Source organism: Seriola aureovittata, chromosome 4 (genome assembly GCF_021018895.1).
Source record: "Seriola aureovittata isolate HTS-2021-v1 ecotype China chromosome 4, ASM2101889v1, whole genome shotgun sequence".
Classification (NCBI taxonomy): Eukaryota; Metazoa; Chordata; class Actinopteri; order Carangiformes; family Carangidae; genus Seriola; species Seriola aureovittata.
Genome location: NC_079367.1, coordinates 13,683,468 through 13,702,034, shown reverse-complemented (window position 1 = coordinate 13,702,034; position 18,567 = coordinate 13,683,468). Strand labels below are relative to the sequence as shown.

The following is an 18,567-nucleotide window of genomic DNA, read 5'->3' as shown; positions in this document are numbered from 1 at the left end:
CAGGTAGGTAGGTCTACCATGTCACCATATTCTGCTTCTCTCGACTGAAATGGCCAGCTGCTAACAATCAATGTTTTTCTGTTACTGTACCTTTGTGTATTTGTTTTTGGGTGTGTGGTAGGATCCTCTTTGTTTCACTCAGAGGGCTGTGCACAGTTTAGAAAACACAAGTTGCGGTGGTCGTTTTGTCATGAATATTAATGAACCAAGTAAAATTTCAGCAGTTGCGCGGCTGCATATAGGGAAAACACCATAGTCCATAACTGGTTGCTTGTCTAGATACAAATGCTAGCAAAATGCTTAAAACTTGTTCTCTCTCAGTTTAGTGCGATTGCAAGCCAATAAACCCATAAACAATTACTAAAGAAAAATCTGACCCCACCATGTTCATACATGGTACAAATGTATCCACAACACTGTGTAATTGCTAATATATATATATACACAATATAATAAAACACTTGTGCATCCCTAGACTGTTGCAGTAACTTTCAGTATGCTTGAATACAAAGAACACTGACTGAAAGCATAAAGCTTAAAAAGGTGCTCCAAATCACTGGCTACCACTTACTACTTAAAAATGACAAAGTTAGGAAAGGAAATAATGAGCTATAGGGCAAGGCCAAAGCTGGTACTGAGCTGGATTTTGAATTTTAACAGTCATTTAAACATTTTTAATATAGCTTTGGAAAATTTATAATTAATAGTTACCCATATCATTAGTGTAGGCCATAAACTTGCAGAAAATTTGGGATAACAATTTAACACTTAATTAAGCTTTTGCTTTAAAGGAAATATACTGAAAATTAGCTCCTGTAATTAGCCAGCTCTAAAAGAATAACAGAAAAAAACATGTACAGACATAAATGCATAAGTAAACACATCTGCTCTTGGACTCTATCACGCGCACACACAGACACACACAGACAAAGAGAGCAGACAGCTTTATGACCTAGGTCTGGGCAGTTAAACCCATGATAAACAATCAATACCACTAGGCGATATTAACAGCAGACAGGCATTATTGCCCACAGTAGAGGTAGGACATGGCAAATACAGGAGAAAAGATTTTCCTGTCTTTACACAAATCAACATAATTAATAAGCAGAGGCTTTTAAGTATTACTGATCAATGCCAGTCAACCAAATTTTGGGGAAAAACAGCAAAAGAAAGTGTGAACTAATCCGTTCTCCCCTTTCCATTATGTGACTATAAAGACTTGGTTTATCAAGATAATCAGCCCTTGGTGGAAATTCTCCAGTCGGGTAGCATTTAACCATTGCAGAAGTAAATGGGGAAACAAGATGACATAATTTAAAGGAGTGCCAGTCAAACCTCCAACAATGAGGGTTCTGTTTGTTTTGTACATTCATTATAGAATGTTAAAAACTCCTCGTCCTTTTACACAGATCTGTTTTTGTCTTCTGCAATTTTTTGTCTCTTCACTGGGCATTTAAGTCACATGCTTCATGTACATCATGATTCATTTGCCGAATCTTTGTCCATTTCACTTGGTCGCATTTTGCTTTTAAGCCAACATCAACTTTTACACCTGAGCATTTTTCTTTGCAAAATGTCAAGATTGTTTTGATGTTAAAAATGGTTATTAAAAAAAAGGAAACCCACCTAGTGGCTGCAGATATTCCAAGCTTTCTAAACATACAGAACTCAGAGCTCTTGTTGCTCCATGTCTGCTGGATGCACAAGTAGCCAACTATTTGCTAACAGCCAAACCAACTTCATAAGCCAACTGTATAGCAGGTTTGTTTTTTGTTCTGTTTTGTTTTGGAGCCGTTCTTTCCTCTGGTGGTCAAAATAGCAACGACAGCTTAAATGATAAATAAATATTACACTATTGCTGTGGTTCAACAAATAGTCATAGTAGGAAAAGCACAGGTGTTACCGGTGACATTAACTTTAGTCCCAGTAAGCCAAAACAGTTTGACAGTGAGCTGGTATGCACCATAACACAACCCTGAAACTGAAAAAGCTAAAAGAAATATAGCAATCATTAATTTAATTATTTTCAGATGTTTTTTATACCGTCACACGTCAAAATGTCAACCATAAAAAGAGCCTATTCAAATAGAGTCCCAGGTGTAAACTAGCTTTTGATTAGATACAGCAGGGTTCTGGGTGTGGAGAATCAAAACAAAAAAGTGTCCCAATTCCATATTAGTATACGAGAGACTAATGTGTAGTATCTTTTTGTAGTGACGGCATTTGATCCAAGATGTGTGCTGACAGATGTCATGGTGCAACTTTCCTTTGTTTTTTGTGTTATCATTAAAGCACTGTGTTGTGGTGCAATGATGCCCATTAACACCACTATAAAAACTTAAAGGTCCCATATTTTACACTTTTCGTCATTGATCATAACCGTAGGTATCACTAATGAAACAAGAGCTTGCAGCACAGACATTTGTGTCCATGTGTATAGTCACTTGAATGGGAAAGTGGTCTCAGACTTTTGGATCACACTGTACACAGTCGCAGACCTCCTAACATGACTGACAGCTGAATGCATTACAACACTGCCTTCAGGAATCAGTTCAACCTTTTATCCTGGTCCTTTATTCCCAGTGACATCTCTCACCTGTACACATGCTCATACACATGCCTAGACACCGCACGCATGCACACACCACCCAGTAATTATGTATACAGGCAACACCAATCAGGAATCTGTTTGGGTACATGTTAGAGAATCAATCTTTCCCAACAATGAGCTCATCTTGTTCCATCTCAACACAAATGTGATAGACTTACGCTACAAACTGATTGTAGGTTACTAGAGTGGTACAGCGCAAATAAGAGTATAATGCTACTACAGGATAATTCCATTATTTCATTTACTAAAAGAATAATTAAGTATTATTTTACAATCAATTTGTTCACATGCTCATAGGTAACCAGGTTCCTCAGGTAATAACCTGGTTTGTGTAAATCCATGTATACATGCAGCATGTCAGTATCCAAATTTCTCCAGATATGACAAATACTCAAATGTTCAGCAAAAAGAAAAAGCTGATTAGAAACTTGGTTATTGGTATGCAGTGAAAAGGTCACAACCAGAAAATATAAACATGAGTATATCATTTATTGATCTGATGAAAATTTAACACTATTGGTGCTGCTATTGGCACTGTAAAAGGTGTGGGTACTTGAGCTGTGATTCTTTTGGGACTGACTACTGGCAGTATAATAACCCTACAAGTGCTAGTCTGACATCAAACTTGAAGAGAACAAGGCAGGCACAGTACGAAATAACAACACAGAGAATGGCAGTGACACCTGTGAGTACAAAGGTCTGTGGTGACTTTTGGGAAATTTTTTTTAAAACTTTTTTACAAAGCGACAAGACTGGTGTATGGAGATATTTTGTGTTTGACATGGGTCTTCAGGGACAAGTTATATACAACCTAAAGCAAACATTGCCACACAGCATTTCAAAAAGAAAAAGAAGGAAGAAACACCTCAAACTTAGTTAAGAACCTCAAAGAAAGTTTTTAGCTTTTTATCAACAACATATTTCCAAAAATGTTCATATCCTGAAATGTTACCACTATTGTTTTTGAATTGCAACAGCTGTTGTGGAAACACTCCACACACACAACGTTCAACGGCTAAAATTAGCTTGTTTAGGCTAGCATAGCAACAGCCACTTTTTAAATGAATATTTTCACACCATGGGTCTGTCATCTTGTTAGTCAATTTAAACTACTGCTTGCACAATGACCACATGGGTGTGTGCAGAGCAGCCTGTGTTTTACTGTGGTATCAAATTTTGTATCAAGAATCAGAATTTCATTGGTACCAACCACCAAATTTCTGGTGTTGTGATATCCCTATCCATCAGTTATGATGTTATTCATATTTTCTTGTGGATTTGTTTAAGACTAGCCATAAACAGCAACATTGTCAATTAATCAACTAGTTAATCAGCAGAAAATGGACCTGCAACAATTCTGATAATCTGTTAATCTTTAACATCATTTAGCAAGCAAAAATGCAAAACACTCACTGGTTTCATCTTCGATATCTGCATTTCCTGCTTATATGTTTGCAGGGTTTTTCCTGCATAGAGAATTGGGAGGTGGCCGCCTCCATCAAATTTCGTGCCGCCTCCGCCTCCCGACAAAATCTTAGTACTTGTTTTCTCGGTACCCGCTGGATCTGATGTTTCTAACTGCAATTGCGGCTGTATTCCACTACAGCAAAGTAGTGGCGCTGTATCGTAATCCGTGAATCAGGCAGAGCCATTCGAAATTGCCAAAGATGAATACGAACGCGCTGGATTTTCTGCCTGCGAAAGGAGGCGGTGACCTGATTTTTCATTTATGTTTATGTCCTCAAAGTGCTGTGAATAATGTAATGTCAAGTAACACCAAACCAGTTGCCATCCCTTTACATATAAAAGGTAGCAACTCTACAGATAAATATTGTCTCTTTTACATCCAAGCACACTTAGCTTCTTGAAAAGTTTCCCTAAATTAACTTGACATCCCGTCGTATGTGTTTGGGTTTTTTTTAGCAGAAATGTCTCAGATCACAGATTATTTTAAAAAGAAAGTTCAAGAAGAGGAGAATCACGAGGGCAGGTGAAACAGTGCAGACATCATTAGTTATTCTAATATGGGGAAAAAATGGTAATTCGTGTTATTGACGAGATACAGTTAATTTGTCAGGACTGAAAGTAGAAGTAGTTCTCAGGCCTAGTACGCCTAGTAGGCCTACCCCCCCGTCATACGGCTTAGTACCACCCCCGCCAAATTTTCAGACAGGAAAACCCCTGTGTTTGATTATTGTAAATTAAATATCTTTGGGATTTAGACTGTTGGTTGGACAAAATGCACAATATGAGCAATTCACCTTGTGCTCTAGGAAACTTTTTTTTTACTATTCTGACATTTGATAGTTAAAACAATTAACTTCTTAATTAAAAAGATAATTATTAGATTGATAACTGGAAAATTAAACTAATTAGTTACAGCCATAGAAATAGCAATGAACTACAATAATTAACAGTTACAGCACTATTAACCTTCAAATGTAGCAACCTCATTGTTGATCAGACTTTCCAGCTAGTGAAACCACACAGATGTTTGCATCTGCTAGCCTCCACAAAAAAACATGTTGGTCATCAAGTTGAGGGATTAATTGACGGACAAGGTACAAAAGGGGAGGGTAAATCTGGAAGCGGTTGTCTGTACGTGGTTCGTTCATTGAACTGTGATGAGCAACTCATTAAGAAGTTCGAGCCACACGAGAATGAAGTGCTCGAAAGACAACAGTCTGTTATAGAACCACTGAGTCTCGTAACATTAAGTGACTCTAGCTTTCAATAGCATGACAGCTTTATGGTTGCATTGTGCAGCCCACCATTCATACACATGAGTCTGCACCCAACGTATGCCAAAACCCAAATGGCCACCCCCTTTCCTGTAGCATGGCAAACAGGGGTCACCTTAGACTGAAGATTAAATTAAACTAGCAAACAGATATTTAGCTCAGTTCAGCATCATTTTATTTTTTTTTATTTTTAAATAACTGTTTTTTCTCTGCAAAAATACAGATTTACTTAAAATGCAACCAGAATACTCTAATTTGAGTGGATTTCAAGGTTGAGCATTGTCCTTGCATTTAATATGCCTTCATCTAGGGGATGCAATTCTGCCAGATGCATCTTGATTTCACAGTAGTCTGACAAAGATGCACAGTCATTATAATTAAGATTGAGTGTTGTTATTTCATTGGGTAGAATCCATATGACTCTTGTGTTGTTCAGCCCTGTGACAGGAGGGGTTCCTATTAGATGTTATAATAAACAACAAAAGGTAACTTATTTTAGCATAACTTAAATCAAAATACCACATCTGCGAATGTTTACCATATATGGAGTAGTGGCTACTTCTAGTCTCTGCAGAATAATTTCTGAACTGTATACAGTTTACTTATCCTGTGTTGCTCTGCTGAGGGCCAAGAACAGTAGTATCTAAAATCCCTTTAGACTGATAAGGCTTCTTGAATTAAATGGGATTTGTAGTCAATGACTAAAGCAGGTAATCCCCCAACCCGAAAAAAGAGATGATCGCAAAGAGGATTCATTTCATTGATAAGACTAGTCATAGGAGAAAAGAAGAAAATATGCCTTTAGCATAGTGTTTAATCCTGTCTCTTTGGCACTATGTGAGGCTGCATTTAGCACCCGTATTATGACAGTTAGATAGTAGAGCGATACCCTGTCAGACTGCTGCATCTCCTCTAATGCTAAAATAAGTTGACAGAAAATAACTAAGAAATTTGAAAACCAATTTCTTTACCAACCATTGCCGCTTTTCTCAGTTTTATTTCACTATAAATATGTTTTGGGACAGCTGGTTGAGCAAAACATACTATTTGAAAGTAACACCATGGGCTTTATGAACATGAGGTGGGCATGTTCACTATTTTCTGACATATTACGGACTGAAAGATTACTATATTAAACATAGAATATTATACAGATTAATCAATTATGACAATCACCATTAGCAGACCATCACACCATGGTAAATCTTTGTGCACTTTTGCATTGATAATACTTCCTCTTGCAGTAGCTGGGATCTTCATGTAACTGAAACTGAACCTTTGGTGAAAAACTCCATGTTTGTTCTGAATTTAGGAATAAGTGATGGGCATTGATGTAATTGACCACCTAAATTCCATTTGCAAATATTTACATACGCAGAATAGACGTTATCCCTCATTTTGAGCAGGCAGCATTTGTGACATTTATCTAGTACGACACAGATGCATTACAAAACTCAGTTAAAAACAAATTAGTTCCACTTTGTTTATAACATGGACTGTAGCCTGGAGGACTCAGCATAGTATGGAAGCATTTGTATTTACCACCGCATCAGTGGTTAATATGTAGTTATGTCCATCAGAGTATGGCATGCACTGGTGGTGCACTGCATTCCACAGATAGCCAGCAACGCCAAAACAGCCATGGTTGGACAAAAATGGTCACACTCAAACAAGCTTAAGACACCATTTTGAAAATCCACCGAAATCTAGATAACAACTCCAAGATGCCATCTTGCCAATTATCACCAGATTAGCTACCGTTAGCATGGCCGTTCAACCATTCCGAAGCACCCCGTGTAGGAATCCGTGTGGGTCACATAATACTAACGTTAGCTTAGCTCGCTTGCTAGCCTGAAAAGACAACCGCTAACCCGCCGTAGCATCCCCGCATCCCTCTACACACGCTGCCCAAATTGCTAATTAGCGAGCTAGCTGGAGCAAGATTAGCAAATAATGAAAAATACTCACAGGAGGTCAGAGCAGACTGCACCGTCACAACTGCGGGTATTTGTTAGCATCTGGCCGCAAACCACGAACGTTAAAAGATTTACCAACAGGACAACTAGTTTCAGTTTGATTCCGCTATTTGAGCTAGCTCGTTTAGCTTAGCTCGCTAGTTCCCCACTGTAGCCACAACCACGGAGGACAATTGAAGGGATACGGAGGAGAAAAAAAAGACACAAAAAAAACGAACAACTAGCAAGTCGACACATGGACATTCCTGCCCTTCATAATAAACAGCGGATAAGACTCACCAAAGCCACTCGGTCGAACAAAAAAGATTCCCCGTGTGTGTACGTGCTCTCTCCCGTGTATCTGCTCTGCTCAGGTCGGTGCGGACTGGCTCTGCTACAGCAGCGTTTTGTTGGGCCAGTGGCGTTGGGAAGACAGCTTTCACCCAAAGAGACGGCCACTGTGTGGGGGATGGGGATGCACTGCCGGGAGGGAGGGAGAGGGGGAGGGAGGGATGCAGGGATGCAAGAAGAGAGGAGGGGGCCCGGCCCACCGATAACATACATTGTAGAGGCTTTAATAATAATAATAATAATAATAATAATAATAATAATAATAATAAGAGACGCCGCAGTATAACCAACTGAAAACAGTTAATGATTGAAGGAATGGCCTTAGTTTTTGTTTTCACTAATATTGCAGGACTTCTTATTCATTCAATAATGAAGCGCCAGCTGGTCAGTGTAAATCGACTACTGTAGGTTGGTCTACGATGGAAATGAAGAAAGAAGTCTAATTTACATTGTATCGTGTAATCACGTTGTTAGTTCTTTGTTCTATTTTGTATGTGTTTTGTGCACTTTATCCATGATTGACTCCATGGTTTTTGTGTTGTTGAGAGATGAGTAGTAATATGTCGTTATGTCAGCTTGTCGTTGCATGCGTATTATTATCGTTAGTACTTGAGGTAACACGTTGTAGTAGTTTTAGTCCATGTCTACAAAAGCCTGCTGTTATGCATCTTCTTTTGTAATCAACATTTCCAGGCAGGAGAGTGTTATTTGGTCAGCAGCAGCATTGTGGTGGTGAAACGGTACTGCAGCATAACTGGACGCTTACTTTCACTGATTCAGATTCAGTGTTTGTGCCTGATGCAAAAGCACAACCACAAATCTTGCTTCACAGCAAGGCAGCGCCATCCAGTGGCGAATATATGCATTGCACCACATTGCCTCAATTATCTGGATATACACAAAGCAGAGATCAATGCCTGTGATATCCAAACCAGGCAACCTTTCAGTGTCCACAAAGGATTTTCTTTTCGTGTGTGTGTGTGTGCGCGCTTGTGCGTGCGTGCGTGTCTGTGTGTCTAAAAAACTGCCAACTGAGTGCATATGAATTTAGTTATATTATTTTTATTTTCAAAATTATTTATGTTTCCTTACTTAGCCTGTCTCTTGTGCTATTACGTGTGAATTTACCCATTAATAGTAATTACTTTTTCAATTACGTATCAAGTGCTGTGTCATGATTGCTGCATTTAGGGTCAAAATAAATAAATAACAACACTATGGTTATCTGCAGAACAAATGTAAACATTAACAGTTACAGCCAGCAAAACCAGAGGGTTTACTAGTAAACATAGGTAACAGCCTATTCCAGCCTATAGTATTTGTGAACCCTCATTTATATCTATTTGCAACTGAAAATTGTTAATATTTGTAACCACTGACAACTAGACCGTAGATATGAATTGGGCACCGAGTTTTGAGCTTTAAGCTAACCAATAAGAGAAAACTACAGTTCCCAGCTGTCATTGCGCCTATCTCTACCGCAAACAAAGAACTGTATACACGTATATAGTTCGAGGGGGTATATAAACGAGAAAATTATCGAATTGTTATTGGTAAAACAGCGCACTTTTAGCAAAGATGATGTTAGCGACAAGGATAACCGCAAAAAACAAAAAGCTGTCCGAATCCTCGCGTGATTTCAGCTCTCCGGAAGTGGGAATGGCATGAGAAAGAGAGCTGTCCGAGGTGCTGACACTGTGAGTAGTGCTTACTCTGCCTCAGACCATACCGGTAGGTTATATTTTTAATGTATTCCTATATATGTATATGATTGACTTTTAACAGCGATGCATCATTTAAGTGAGTGTGCTAAATCTTTTCATTTAGATCTGAGCAATTGTGATATAATGCTGAATGTGCTTTATACAAGCCAAGCTCTTTTCTTAAACTGTTCTCAGTAATATGCTTGTACTGTAGAGTGGGACTGTGGTACTGTGTTGAAGTGAATGCATTCATTCATTTTATGCTACTCAACTCTCTCACAGACACATAAATTCACAGAAGAGGACAGGCTCAGACTCACCACATTCTTTGAAAATACATTATGACCTTTGGATTTATTAATGGATTTTATTATATTTGTCTCATATTGTCAGAATTTGGGAAAATGGATGAAAATCAAGAGTCATCCTCTTGTATCACCAACGCCCACAACTCCAGCAACAGCCCTCCCAGTAGTGAACCTGGCAGCGCTCCACAATGCAACGGGGTCCCAGAGCACCGGACCCTGCTGCGGGTGTCTGAGTCCCATGGACTGCAGCTTCTGGGCGTGCTCAGATCCTTGAGGGAGCGAGGTTTGCTGTTTGACTTCACCATTAAGGTCCAGGAACGCAGTTTTCTTTGTCATCGTTGTGTTCTTGCCGCATGCAGTGATTTCTTCAGGTATCTATCTATCTATCTATCTATCTATCTATCTATCTATCTATCTATCTATCTATCTATCTATCTATCTATCTATCTATCTATCTATTACATCAGTTTCATATGTAACTGCTCTGTGTTTAGGGCTATGTTCGAGGTGGACATGCGAGAGCGTGGTGATGGTTCCGTGACTCTGGGTAACCTGTGTCCGGTGGCAGTGAGTTCTTTCTTGGACTTTGCCTACTCTGGAGAGGCACTCATCACTGAGAGCAATGTAGACATGCTGTACCAGCTTGCCTCCTTTCTGCAGGTAGAAATACAACCATTAGCGCCCACTAAACATTTCTGCATTCTTTCCCTTTTCTTTCTCTGAAACGCGCATCATGTCTGCAAGACAAAATGCTGTGTGTGAATTGATTTCAGCCTCATGTAACCGGCGGGGGCACTGCAGTTGCTGAGTAAATGGTTTAAAGAGAAGTACTTCAACATCAAAAAAAAAAAAAGACACAAAACTACATACTCTGGTCCAAAAATGTATTTTAACATTTCAGGATGTCATCTAGACAAATGCTGCATCTGGTAAGGATTCGTCACAACATCTCAATAAATTTTGGACCAGATTGTGCAGTTATATTGTGTTTGTCATTTGTTTCATATTATTTGAGTTTGTATCATAAGTAGCATATCTTTAAACTGGCACACATCTGCCATTTTGTCATCAGTTCAAATATTGATAATTGAAGGGGAAATAAAATGTCAATTCAGAATGGTTATTATGAGGCTTCTGTGAATTTAGTAACTTTACTTAAATAAAACTCTGCTAAGCCAATGATAACAATATGTACTGAAAACAAAAGTGTAAACAATTTTAAGGTGCTTAATGCAGTACTTGTGTTTGCACTGTATGTGTCAGTGGTTTTCATCTTTAAGTTGTTAAATTAAATTATCTCTAATTATCTCTAAGCAGTTTTTAAAAAAATCTCTGTACAAGATGTCATGTGTATGTTTTCCCCATTGTTGTTGTTTCTCCAGGTATCAGTCCTGTCGAAAGCATGCAGTGACTTCCTGATAGGAACCATGGATCTTTGTAACTGTCTGTCCCTCTTGTCCATCGCTGAGGGCTACGGCTCGGCCTCCCTCCTCAAAAGTGCCAATGAGTTTGTGTTTCAGAACTTCTCTGAACTTTCCAAAACCCAGGACTTTCTGGATATGCAGGTGCTGCTTAAGAACAAAACCCTTTTATAAGAGATGCTTAGGTTTATACATTGATGGATATAGAATATTTGTTAATAAATCCATATGTTCCTTTAATTACTTCACACCTTAATTATGTATTATGTATGCAGAGTATGCAGCACTAAACAGCATTATGTGCCGAAATCATCTAATTTCTAGATACAGGACATAACATTGTTCCTTTAATTACATTAAAGAAAATCATAAAAATCTAGCTCTGACAGTGTAGGGTGTGTCCTTTCTTCCAAAAGGCTTTTGTTGTGTAAAATTAGCAATAATAGTATAAAAAGTGATTTTGATTTGACAAGTGACATTATTATCATCCTGCTCACTTGGAAAAGTGTGACAAAATGGTTAAAAGGACTCACTCAGTATTTACTATTTCAATTGTTTCTTATAGGTAAATGTGTTGGAGGCATGCCTAAAGTGTGACGTTTTAAACATGCCCAGTGAGGAGGCGGTGGTTATGTCACTTCTTAGATGGATACGGCACGATCTCCCAGGAAGGCAGAAGTTGTTGCCAGGATTGTTGTCTCTAACCAGACTGCACCATCTACCTGCATCTGCGCTAAAGGTATAATCACACTGCATGTCTTGGATTTAGGATTTCATGTAGTCAGCAGTCTTGTGATTGTCTCATCCTTCCATGTGCAACTCACCCCTTACCTTCTCTTTCAGAGTCTTCAAGATTCAGACACTCTGATCTGTGACGATGAGTCCTGTCTCGTCCTTCTGTCAGAGGCCCAGAGCAGACAGACTCAGTACAACGGCCTCCTCACTGATGCCAGGCCAGCAACTGCGCAGAGCTACATCTACATCCACAAGACGGAGGAGAACGGAGAGATCCGCCACACCTTCTGCTACTGTCTAGAAACAGACCAGTGGAAAGAGTTAGAAACGGGGAATGGGGAGGGGACAACCACATTGCCAGACCCACCGGGATCATACCTGACCGGCTATGCTGAAAAGGTACAGTTTGGGCTTGTGATGCTTTAAAATTAAACAATCTGAAGCCCTTTGAAACAGTGTCTATTAATAAAGGTGATATACTCAAAGAAATAATACATAAAAATTGTCCATTTGTACTCATTTTCATAATTTAACAAAAAAAAAAATCACTCACGTGGAAAAAAGTGATTATCAATCATACATCACACTTTCAAACCCTTAAAATTAGAGTCAGGTGTTCCAGATTAGTTTGCAATGATTAGAACATCCTTAGGGAGTGGAAGGTGGAACCTGTCTGTCAAAATTCCATGGGAGGTACTTATTTTTTCACATGACTGTATTTTCCCAAACTCAGGGAATCAACATACAGTACTGAATAAGATCAAGGAATTTACAGTGTTTTGGAACAAAATTTCTAACTAAATGTGTTGTCATCATGGTCTCAATTAGAGTTTGAAAATGTTCACCATCTTATCCTCTTTCCACTGGATATAAGATGTTTGTAACAGGTGGCTGTCGTGGAAACTGTTGCCGGGCAATACGTCTCCATGTGGCAGAACCGTTTCACGATGCCACCGATGAGGTTTGGTGCTTCTGTCCTGTGACCTTAACCTGCACACCTGCACCAGTCATGCTGAAGCCCCGCACCATGCATACAGCTGTGACCTGCCTGGACCGAGTGTATGTCATCGGGGGACGGACCAAGGGATCCAGAGGGGGGGCTCCCAGTCTGCTGGAGGTAATGGTGTGTCCTCTACATATGATCGAGACCAAATTGTTGTTTGAAATACGCAGGACAAATTCTGTTCTTTTCTATCCTAATCTAGGTGGAATATTATAACCCTCTGAACCAGACCTGGTCTTCAGTCAGCCCTCTGCCCACAGCCATCTTCTACCCTGAGGCCAGTGCTTGTGGCAGCGTTATCTATACTCTTGGATCAGAGGTGGAAATCACAGACTCCTTCAACCCCTCACTGGACTGCTTCTTCAGCTATGACGCCCAGCAGGACCAGTGGAGCCGTCTGGTGGCAGAGTTTGGCCAGTTCTTCCACGCGACACTGGTCAAGGCAGTGTCAATTCATCATACACTCCACCTCTGTGACCTGTCCACTTATAAGGTTGGCTATCATCCGGCACGGATGAGTGAATGAGTCGATCAGTCATTGCTTTGCAGTCTAAAAGCATTAAAAAGGATTGTTTAGTTTAAGAGCCCCTTGCACAGAAAAGTTTAAAAGTGTCTCTTTTTTCCCATCCAGGTCTATAGTTTTTGTCCAGAGACCTGCGTGTGGAAGGGTCAAGGGTCATTTGAGTGTGCAGGGTTCAATGCTGGAGCAGTTGGTATGAGAGACAGAATCTACATCCTGGGTGGAGATTATTCCCCTGACGAGATCACTGATGAAGTTCAGGTAGGAAAGATATTTTTTTTATTTAAGCTAGTGTTCTAAGTCATTATTTCATGAGCTAATGGTGGAACCTATCTGATGCATTGACAGGTTTTCTAATGGCAAAATGGCAAAATTTGCTGGAGGAAGTGATCAGAGAAACACTGGCATGCAAATTATCCCACTGAAAAAGACAAAAATTGCAACTTACAACATCTGACATTAAAATTGACACAAGATATTAATCCATTCTACCACACCACAACAGTATGTGATTTAAGGTTGAGTATGGATGGATGTGAGAAAGTGAATAAGATGGGGAAGTCATTGTATTAGTCTGGTCTGGGACAGATGTAATGGAGACCAGGAAAGAGGAGACTAAGCACTGGGGACCCATTGGGTTAATGGGTTAACCAGGTATGAGTAGGCTTGACAGGTGATTCGTACTCGTATATTATTTGTACAATCGGTGAGTTTTTCTTGTTACCTGTGCAGGTGTACTACAGCGGGAGAAGTCAATGGGAGGAAGTGGCGCCCATGCCCAGAGCGCTCACTGAGTTCCACTGCCAACTCATCAGCTTCAACAGATACAGAGACCCGTGGGGTGACACAGCATGATACGCAGCAGACACACAACCATGCACAACCACGCACCAAACATGGGAGTGGATGTACATGTGTGTTACATGATGTAAGCAATTACCCATGATGAGTCTCCCTTGCCTTTCAAACCTGTGCGCATGATGGACAAAGCTAACACCTCAAGAGAGAATGACAATCAAGAGTTTGTCTTCAACTAACAACCACATCTCCTCTTACAGATCATCATAACATGAGAGCACCTGAGCCAAATGATTTATTTATTTTTTTATTTGAAGAATTGATCCTTAAAATTGTATTTGTGAAACACCTGCCGTCATAGGCTCTTTGTTGTGTCAATCTAAATATGGTCCCTCCCATGGAGGAACCCTATTGAGCAGAAGACTATTTTAGAAATCCTATTTTAGTACATGAATATTTTTCTTGTCTGTTTAATATGTTTCAAATGGAGAATCCACTCAAAGAAGAACTCACAGTATCTGTAAATTTATCAGCTCTCTTACAGATAGAAGACAGAAAAGAAGACTTTATTATGTAATACCTTTGAGGCCCCATTTACAGCCCAAAGAATTCAGCCTCCTTGACTTTTTTCCAAATTTGGTGATTTTGTAGCCTGAATGGATTAGATTATTTTTGTTATGGCACCAGTGCACATAATATGGTATCAGACACAAGGGTCCCTGTAGGCACTTTGCCATATAAGAAAAACTCATGATATGAATGTATAGTGGACTATTTGGAAGGCCTTTCAACTAAATGTGCTATATCTGATTTTATTTGATAGCAAAGATTAGAAAAGACACTTTATTTTTTAATATTTTCAGAAATTGGCCCTATATCTGGGCTTTTCCATATTATTTTCCTGATTGCCCTCTCTTAATTCTGTTTTTCTACCTGATAGAGAGCTGCTCATGTATATTACACAATTTACAATTCAGCTAAAATGGTTTCATGGCAATACTGTGTAAATTATCTAGATGGATTTCCACTTGCCTTTGTTCTCTTTCAGACTGTCATGTATACATGCATGCCCTGTTTACTCTCACATGCTAGACTACATATGGCAATTCTGCATCTGACCAATAGCTAAATCACCTGAGCTTCTTCAGTAAATGCTTGTTTGATGCAAATGTGCAGCTTTATCTGTACCTGCCTATCATAGAGAAACACTGTAGCTTCAAAGCATGCAATAACTTAAAGTTTCAGGAAATGCAAGGAGAAAAATATGGGCCTCATACTGAATGATACATGAATGCATAATAAGTTTGTGTTGTGAAAAAGAAAAAGAATCCAACAAATGAAAGACTGCTTTATGGCAAGAAGTGAGCATAAACACAATGCTTCATTATTTGTGTCGATGTCTAAATACAGTGTCTGCATTTTACATATTCATCACTTTAGTAGAAACAGAACAATAGATATAATAGCATAGTTCGATGTATGGAAGGTCACATGAATGACAGTGACATGGGTTACTGTATATACTACTATCTATAGTAACGTTGGATTGTTTTCTAGCAGTCACTTTAAAGGTTTCAAATCAGTTCAGTTATTTTTATTCACCTTCCATTTGTACTATGATTTAACCTTCTGTCTCTTGCCAGAATTTCAAGGCTGCATTCATCAACATCTCAGAATACAAGTTTGGATCCAAGGCTAGTTTGTCTTTGACAGCCTGCCCTGGCTTTAGTGATCACATGGTTTTTAACCTCATATGAATACTAGAGGGCTGGATCGGACCAGTGAGCGTAGCCTAAAAGAATGAAAAGATGTAAACACTGTGCGCAAAGTCCTACAGTAACCATGCTGGCATCCCTCCACACCTATATCTCCATCCCCTCTCCCTCCCATTGATCTCCTCACTTCTTGCACCGTGGTTCAGTCCTGGTAAGCTTTCACCAGCAGCCACATCAGCAGCACAGTGATTAAGACAATCATGAAGTTGAGGAACAGCTCCTGTGTTGAGCGATCCATGGTCGTATCACAGGTTGAGAGGTTGGGCGAGACTGGCGAGGAGCAGAGGGTCCTGCTGCTGAGAAGAGGGGGAGGGAGAAAAGGAGATTTGTGGAAGGTTGCAGATGGGTGTGGCTCCTTTCTGGACACTGATCCACAGCTTGAGAGGGTTTGGGTTAGTGGTGGTGAAGAGGTGGAAAAAAAGCAGAAATAACACAATATTTTAGTTAGAGGGTGAGCAAAGCCTATAGGTATTTGAATATAAGCGTGTATGTATGTGTCCTGTATTCGTGTGTGCATGTATGTCGCCTCTCTTATCATAGATTAAAGGGATCAGTCACTTCTCAGTTGGGTTGCTACATCTGTTCACAGTTACCATCACTCAACAGGGAACAGGGCCAATATATCCCCTTACACACACACGCACACTCACGCACACACACACACACACACACACACACACACACACACACACAACACACACACACACACACACACACACACACCAATAACAATAATACACTAACATAAATACAATCAGGATAGAAATGACTGTAAGGAAAAGTAGTTGATAATCAAAAAGATACTTTTTTTTTTTTTTCTTACATAATTTGACATACATTGAGCAAGTCCTTTTAAACACATAGATTTTTTTTTTCATTTCTTAGTTGTCAGTTGCAGATATTTGGACTGGCTTGGTAGCCTCCATTATTACTGAAATAATGACACCGTTACTCAGAATGATAACCCAAACCAGATCCCGTCAGCGAGCTGTTACCTTTCCTCTTTTGGCTGTGATCTGAGAACGAACTGGATGAGGAAAAATCAGATGTTTTTGTCTGCTCCTTTCTTTATCTTGACCTTTGATACAGCAGCTTGTCTTCTCACGGGAAACTTCCCTGTTGTGGCTCTTCTTCTCTGAAGCATCCAGTAGCAGCTGATCCTGCTGTTGTCCAGCTTTCTCTGGTCATCAGGGGCAGGACCGACTCCTAAAGTAGCCATCCCTCAGTGGACCGCCCACGGTTCACATACACACAGACTGATGTCACACACCAACTAACTGACCAATAGACTGTGTTATTTTCCACAATCTTGTCCACTGGAGTGTTCCAAAACCATACAGAGTCTCTCTCTTTCTCTCCCTCTCTCAGTCTCGCACGCGCGCACGCACACACACACACACGCACAAAAGAGGAGGGACTAAGGGTTATTTATAAAACATTATTACAGATACTAGGTGGATTACAATTATTCCAAACACAATATTCACATCATCTCATGAATATAGCAAAATGTAATAGTATCACTCAGTATCTGTGGAACAAATATGCACAGAGACGAGGATGAATAACAGAGCAACCTTTCCAAAAAAATACAAAATAGTAGGCGAGTAGGGTTTAAACCAGCTGATGCCACAATTCATCATGCTGTCTGCTCTGTCAGGTCATGCCTTATATGCAAGCAGAGGGACTTGTAGGGTCCAAACAAAAGTATGATGACATATACAATGCAATACTTTTTGCCATTGTGCGACACTCACTTTGAATGTTTTTTCTAGCTGTTGGACGACATCTGCTAGTCATTAATGACAATAAAAGGATACATAGGTTACAGAGAAGTCAGAGAGGACTGGGTTTGACTCGACTGATGGATGAACATACACAGGCAGCCAGGATGAATCTAATTCCATTTAGTGGAGTGCAGACAGGCTGATGGGCAAAGAAGGGCAGATATACTGTACAGTACAAGCACCATTGGGTAAGTGTAGATTATGTCTTTTTTTCATAGGTCTGATGTTGGAAAAGCTGAAAATGTAACAATGTTTCCTGTTCAAAGTTCATATTACACTTCAATCAATCTCCATACTGTTCAATATATTGTGTAGTTCAACATTTTGCAAAATATACTTGTCTGCTTTCTTGCTAAGAGTTACCACTCTCTGGACTGCTTGCTAAACAGTCACACTTAGGTTTTTGTATGGATTAACGAAACAATTCATAACAACAATATATAACATATGAATTAGTTAGCTTTAGAGGTGCTTTAAGGCATATCTGTTGTCAACTGCCTTTCAAATTTCCCACTGTTTCCACTCTTTATGCTAGACTAAACTAACCAGCTGCTTGCTGTAGCTTGCTTCATATTTAGCAGACATGAAAGTGGTGGGGTATTGATTTTCTCATCTAACTATCAGCAAGAAAGCAAAAGAATATCCAAAAACAAATAAAAAATACTTACGTGGTGAATTTTTATGGTTGTGTACACCCATTGTATCTTTACCTTTGCTTTCCTCTATGATCTGCTGACGCTAAGAAAACAGTGACAGTGACCCTCTCAGCTCATCTCTCACTTGACAGCTGCTTAGAACAGTGTTATCTCTGAACTAGTGTTAAACCCCCTTGACACACACCTTCTCTTGTACAGACAGA

The 18,567-nt window shown here is 39.6% G+C and overlaps 3 protein-coding genes across 7 annotated transcripts in view; 1 reads left to right on the top strand and 2 right to left on the bottom strand.

Moving 5' to 3' along the window:
- fam168a (family with sequence similarity 168 member A) overlaps positions 1 to 7,757 on the bottom strand; it is a 32,899-nt gene extending 25,142 nt beyond the window's left edge. For both annotated transcript variants that reach the window (XM_056374335.1, XM_056374336.1), the window contains exon 1: positions 7,608 to 7,757. The gene's annotated coding sequence lies outside the window, so the exon portion shown is untranslated. The remainder of the gene's footprint in view (positions 1 to 7,607) is intronic.
- A 972-nt stretch (positions 7,758 to 8,729) lies between these two features.
- On the top strand, positions 8,730 to 15,533 carry kbtbd3 (kelch repeat and BTB (POZ) domain containing 3). Of its 2 annotated transcripts, none has more exons than XM_056375187.1 (10): positions 8,730 to 9,355; positions 9,755 to 10,040; positions 10,164 to 10,329; positions 11,052 to 11,234; positions 11,656 to 11,829; positions 11,934 to 12,224; positions 12,700 to 12,942; positions 13,031 to 13,321; positions 13,460 to 13,609; positions 14,081 to 15,533. In XM_056375187.1, the coding sequence occupies exons 2-10, from the start codon at positions 9,766 to 9,768 to the stop codon at positions 14,201 to 14,203; spliced, it is 1,896 nt and encodes a 631-aa protein (XP_056231162.1). In that variant the 5' UTR covers positions 8,730 to 9,355; positions 9,755 to 9,765; the 3' UTR covers positions 14,204 to 15,533. The 2 variants fall into 2 exon arrangements, with proteins under 2 accessions (XP_056231162.1, XP_056231160.1); XM_056375185.1 differs by having other exon boundaries at positions 8,730 to 9,389.
- Positions 15,480 to 17,264, bottom strand: LOC130168384 (sarcolipin). Of its 3 annotated transcripts, none has more exons than XM_056375190.1 (2): positions 16,917 to 17,264; positions 15,480 to 16,217 (listed from the first exon to the last, which is right to left on the bottom strand). In XM_056375190.1, exon 2 carries the CDS (start codon positions 16,157 to 16,159, stop codon positions 16,064 to 16,066), a length of 96 nt encoding a protein of 31 aa, XP_056231165.1. In that variant the 5' UTR covers positions 16,160 to 16,217; positions 16,917 to 17,264; the 3' UTR covers positions 15,480 to 16,063. The 3 variants fall into 3 exon arrangements, with proteins under 3 accessions (XP_056231165.1, XP_056231164.1, XP_056231163.1); XM_056375189.1 differs by having other exon boundaries at positions 15,480 to 16,214; positions 16,917 to 17,262; XM_056375188.1 differs by having other exon boundaries at positions 15,480 to 16,298; positions 16,917 to 17,236.
- Positions 17,265 to 18,567: the final 1,303 nt, after the last annotated feature.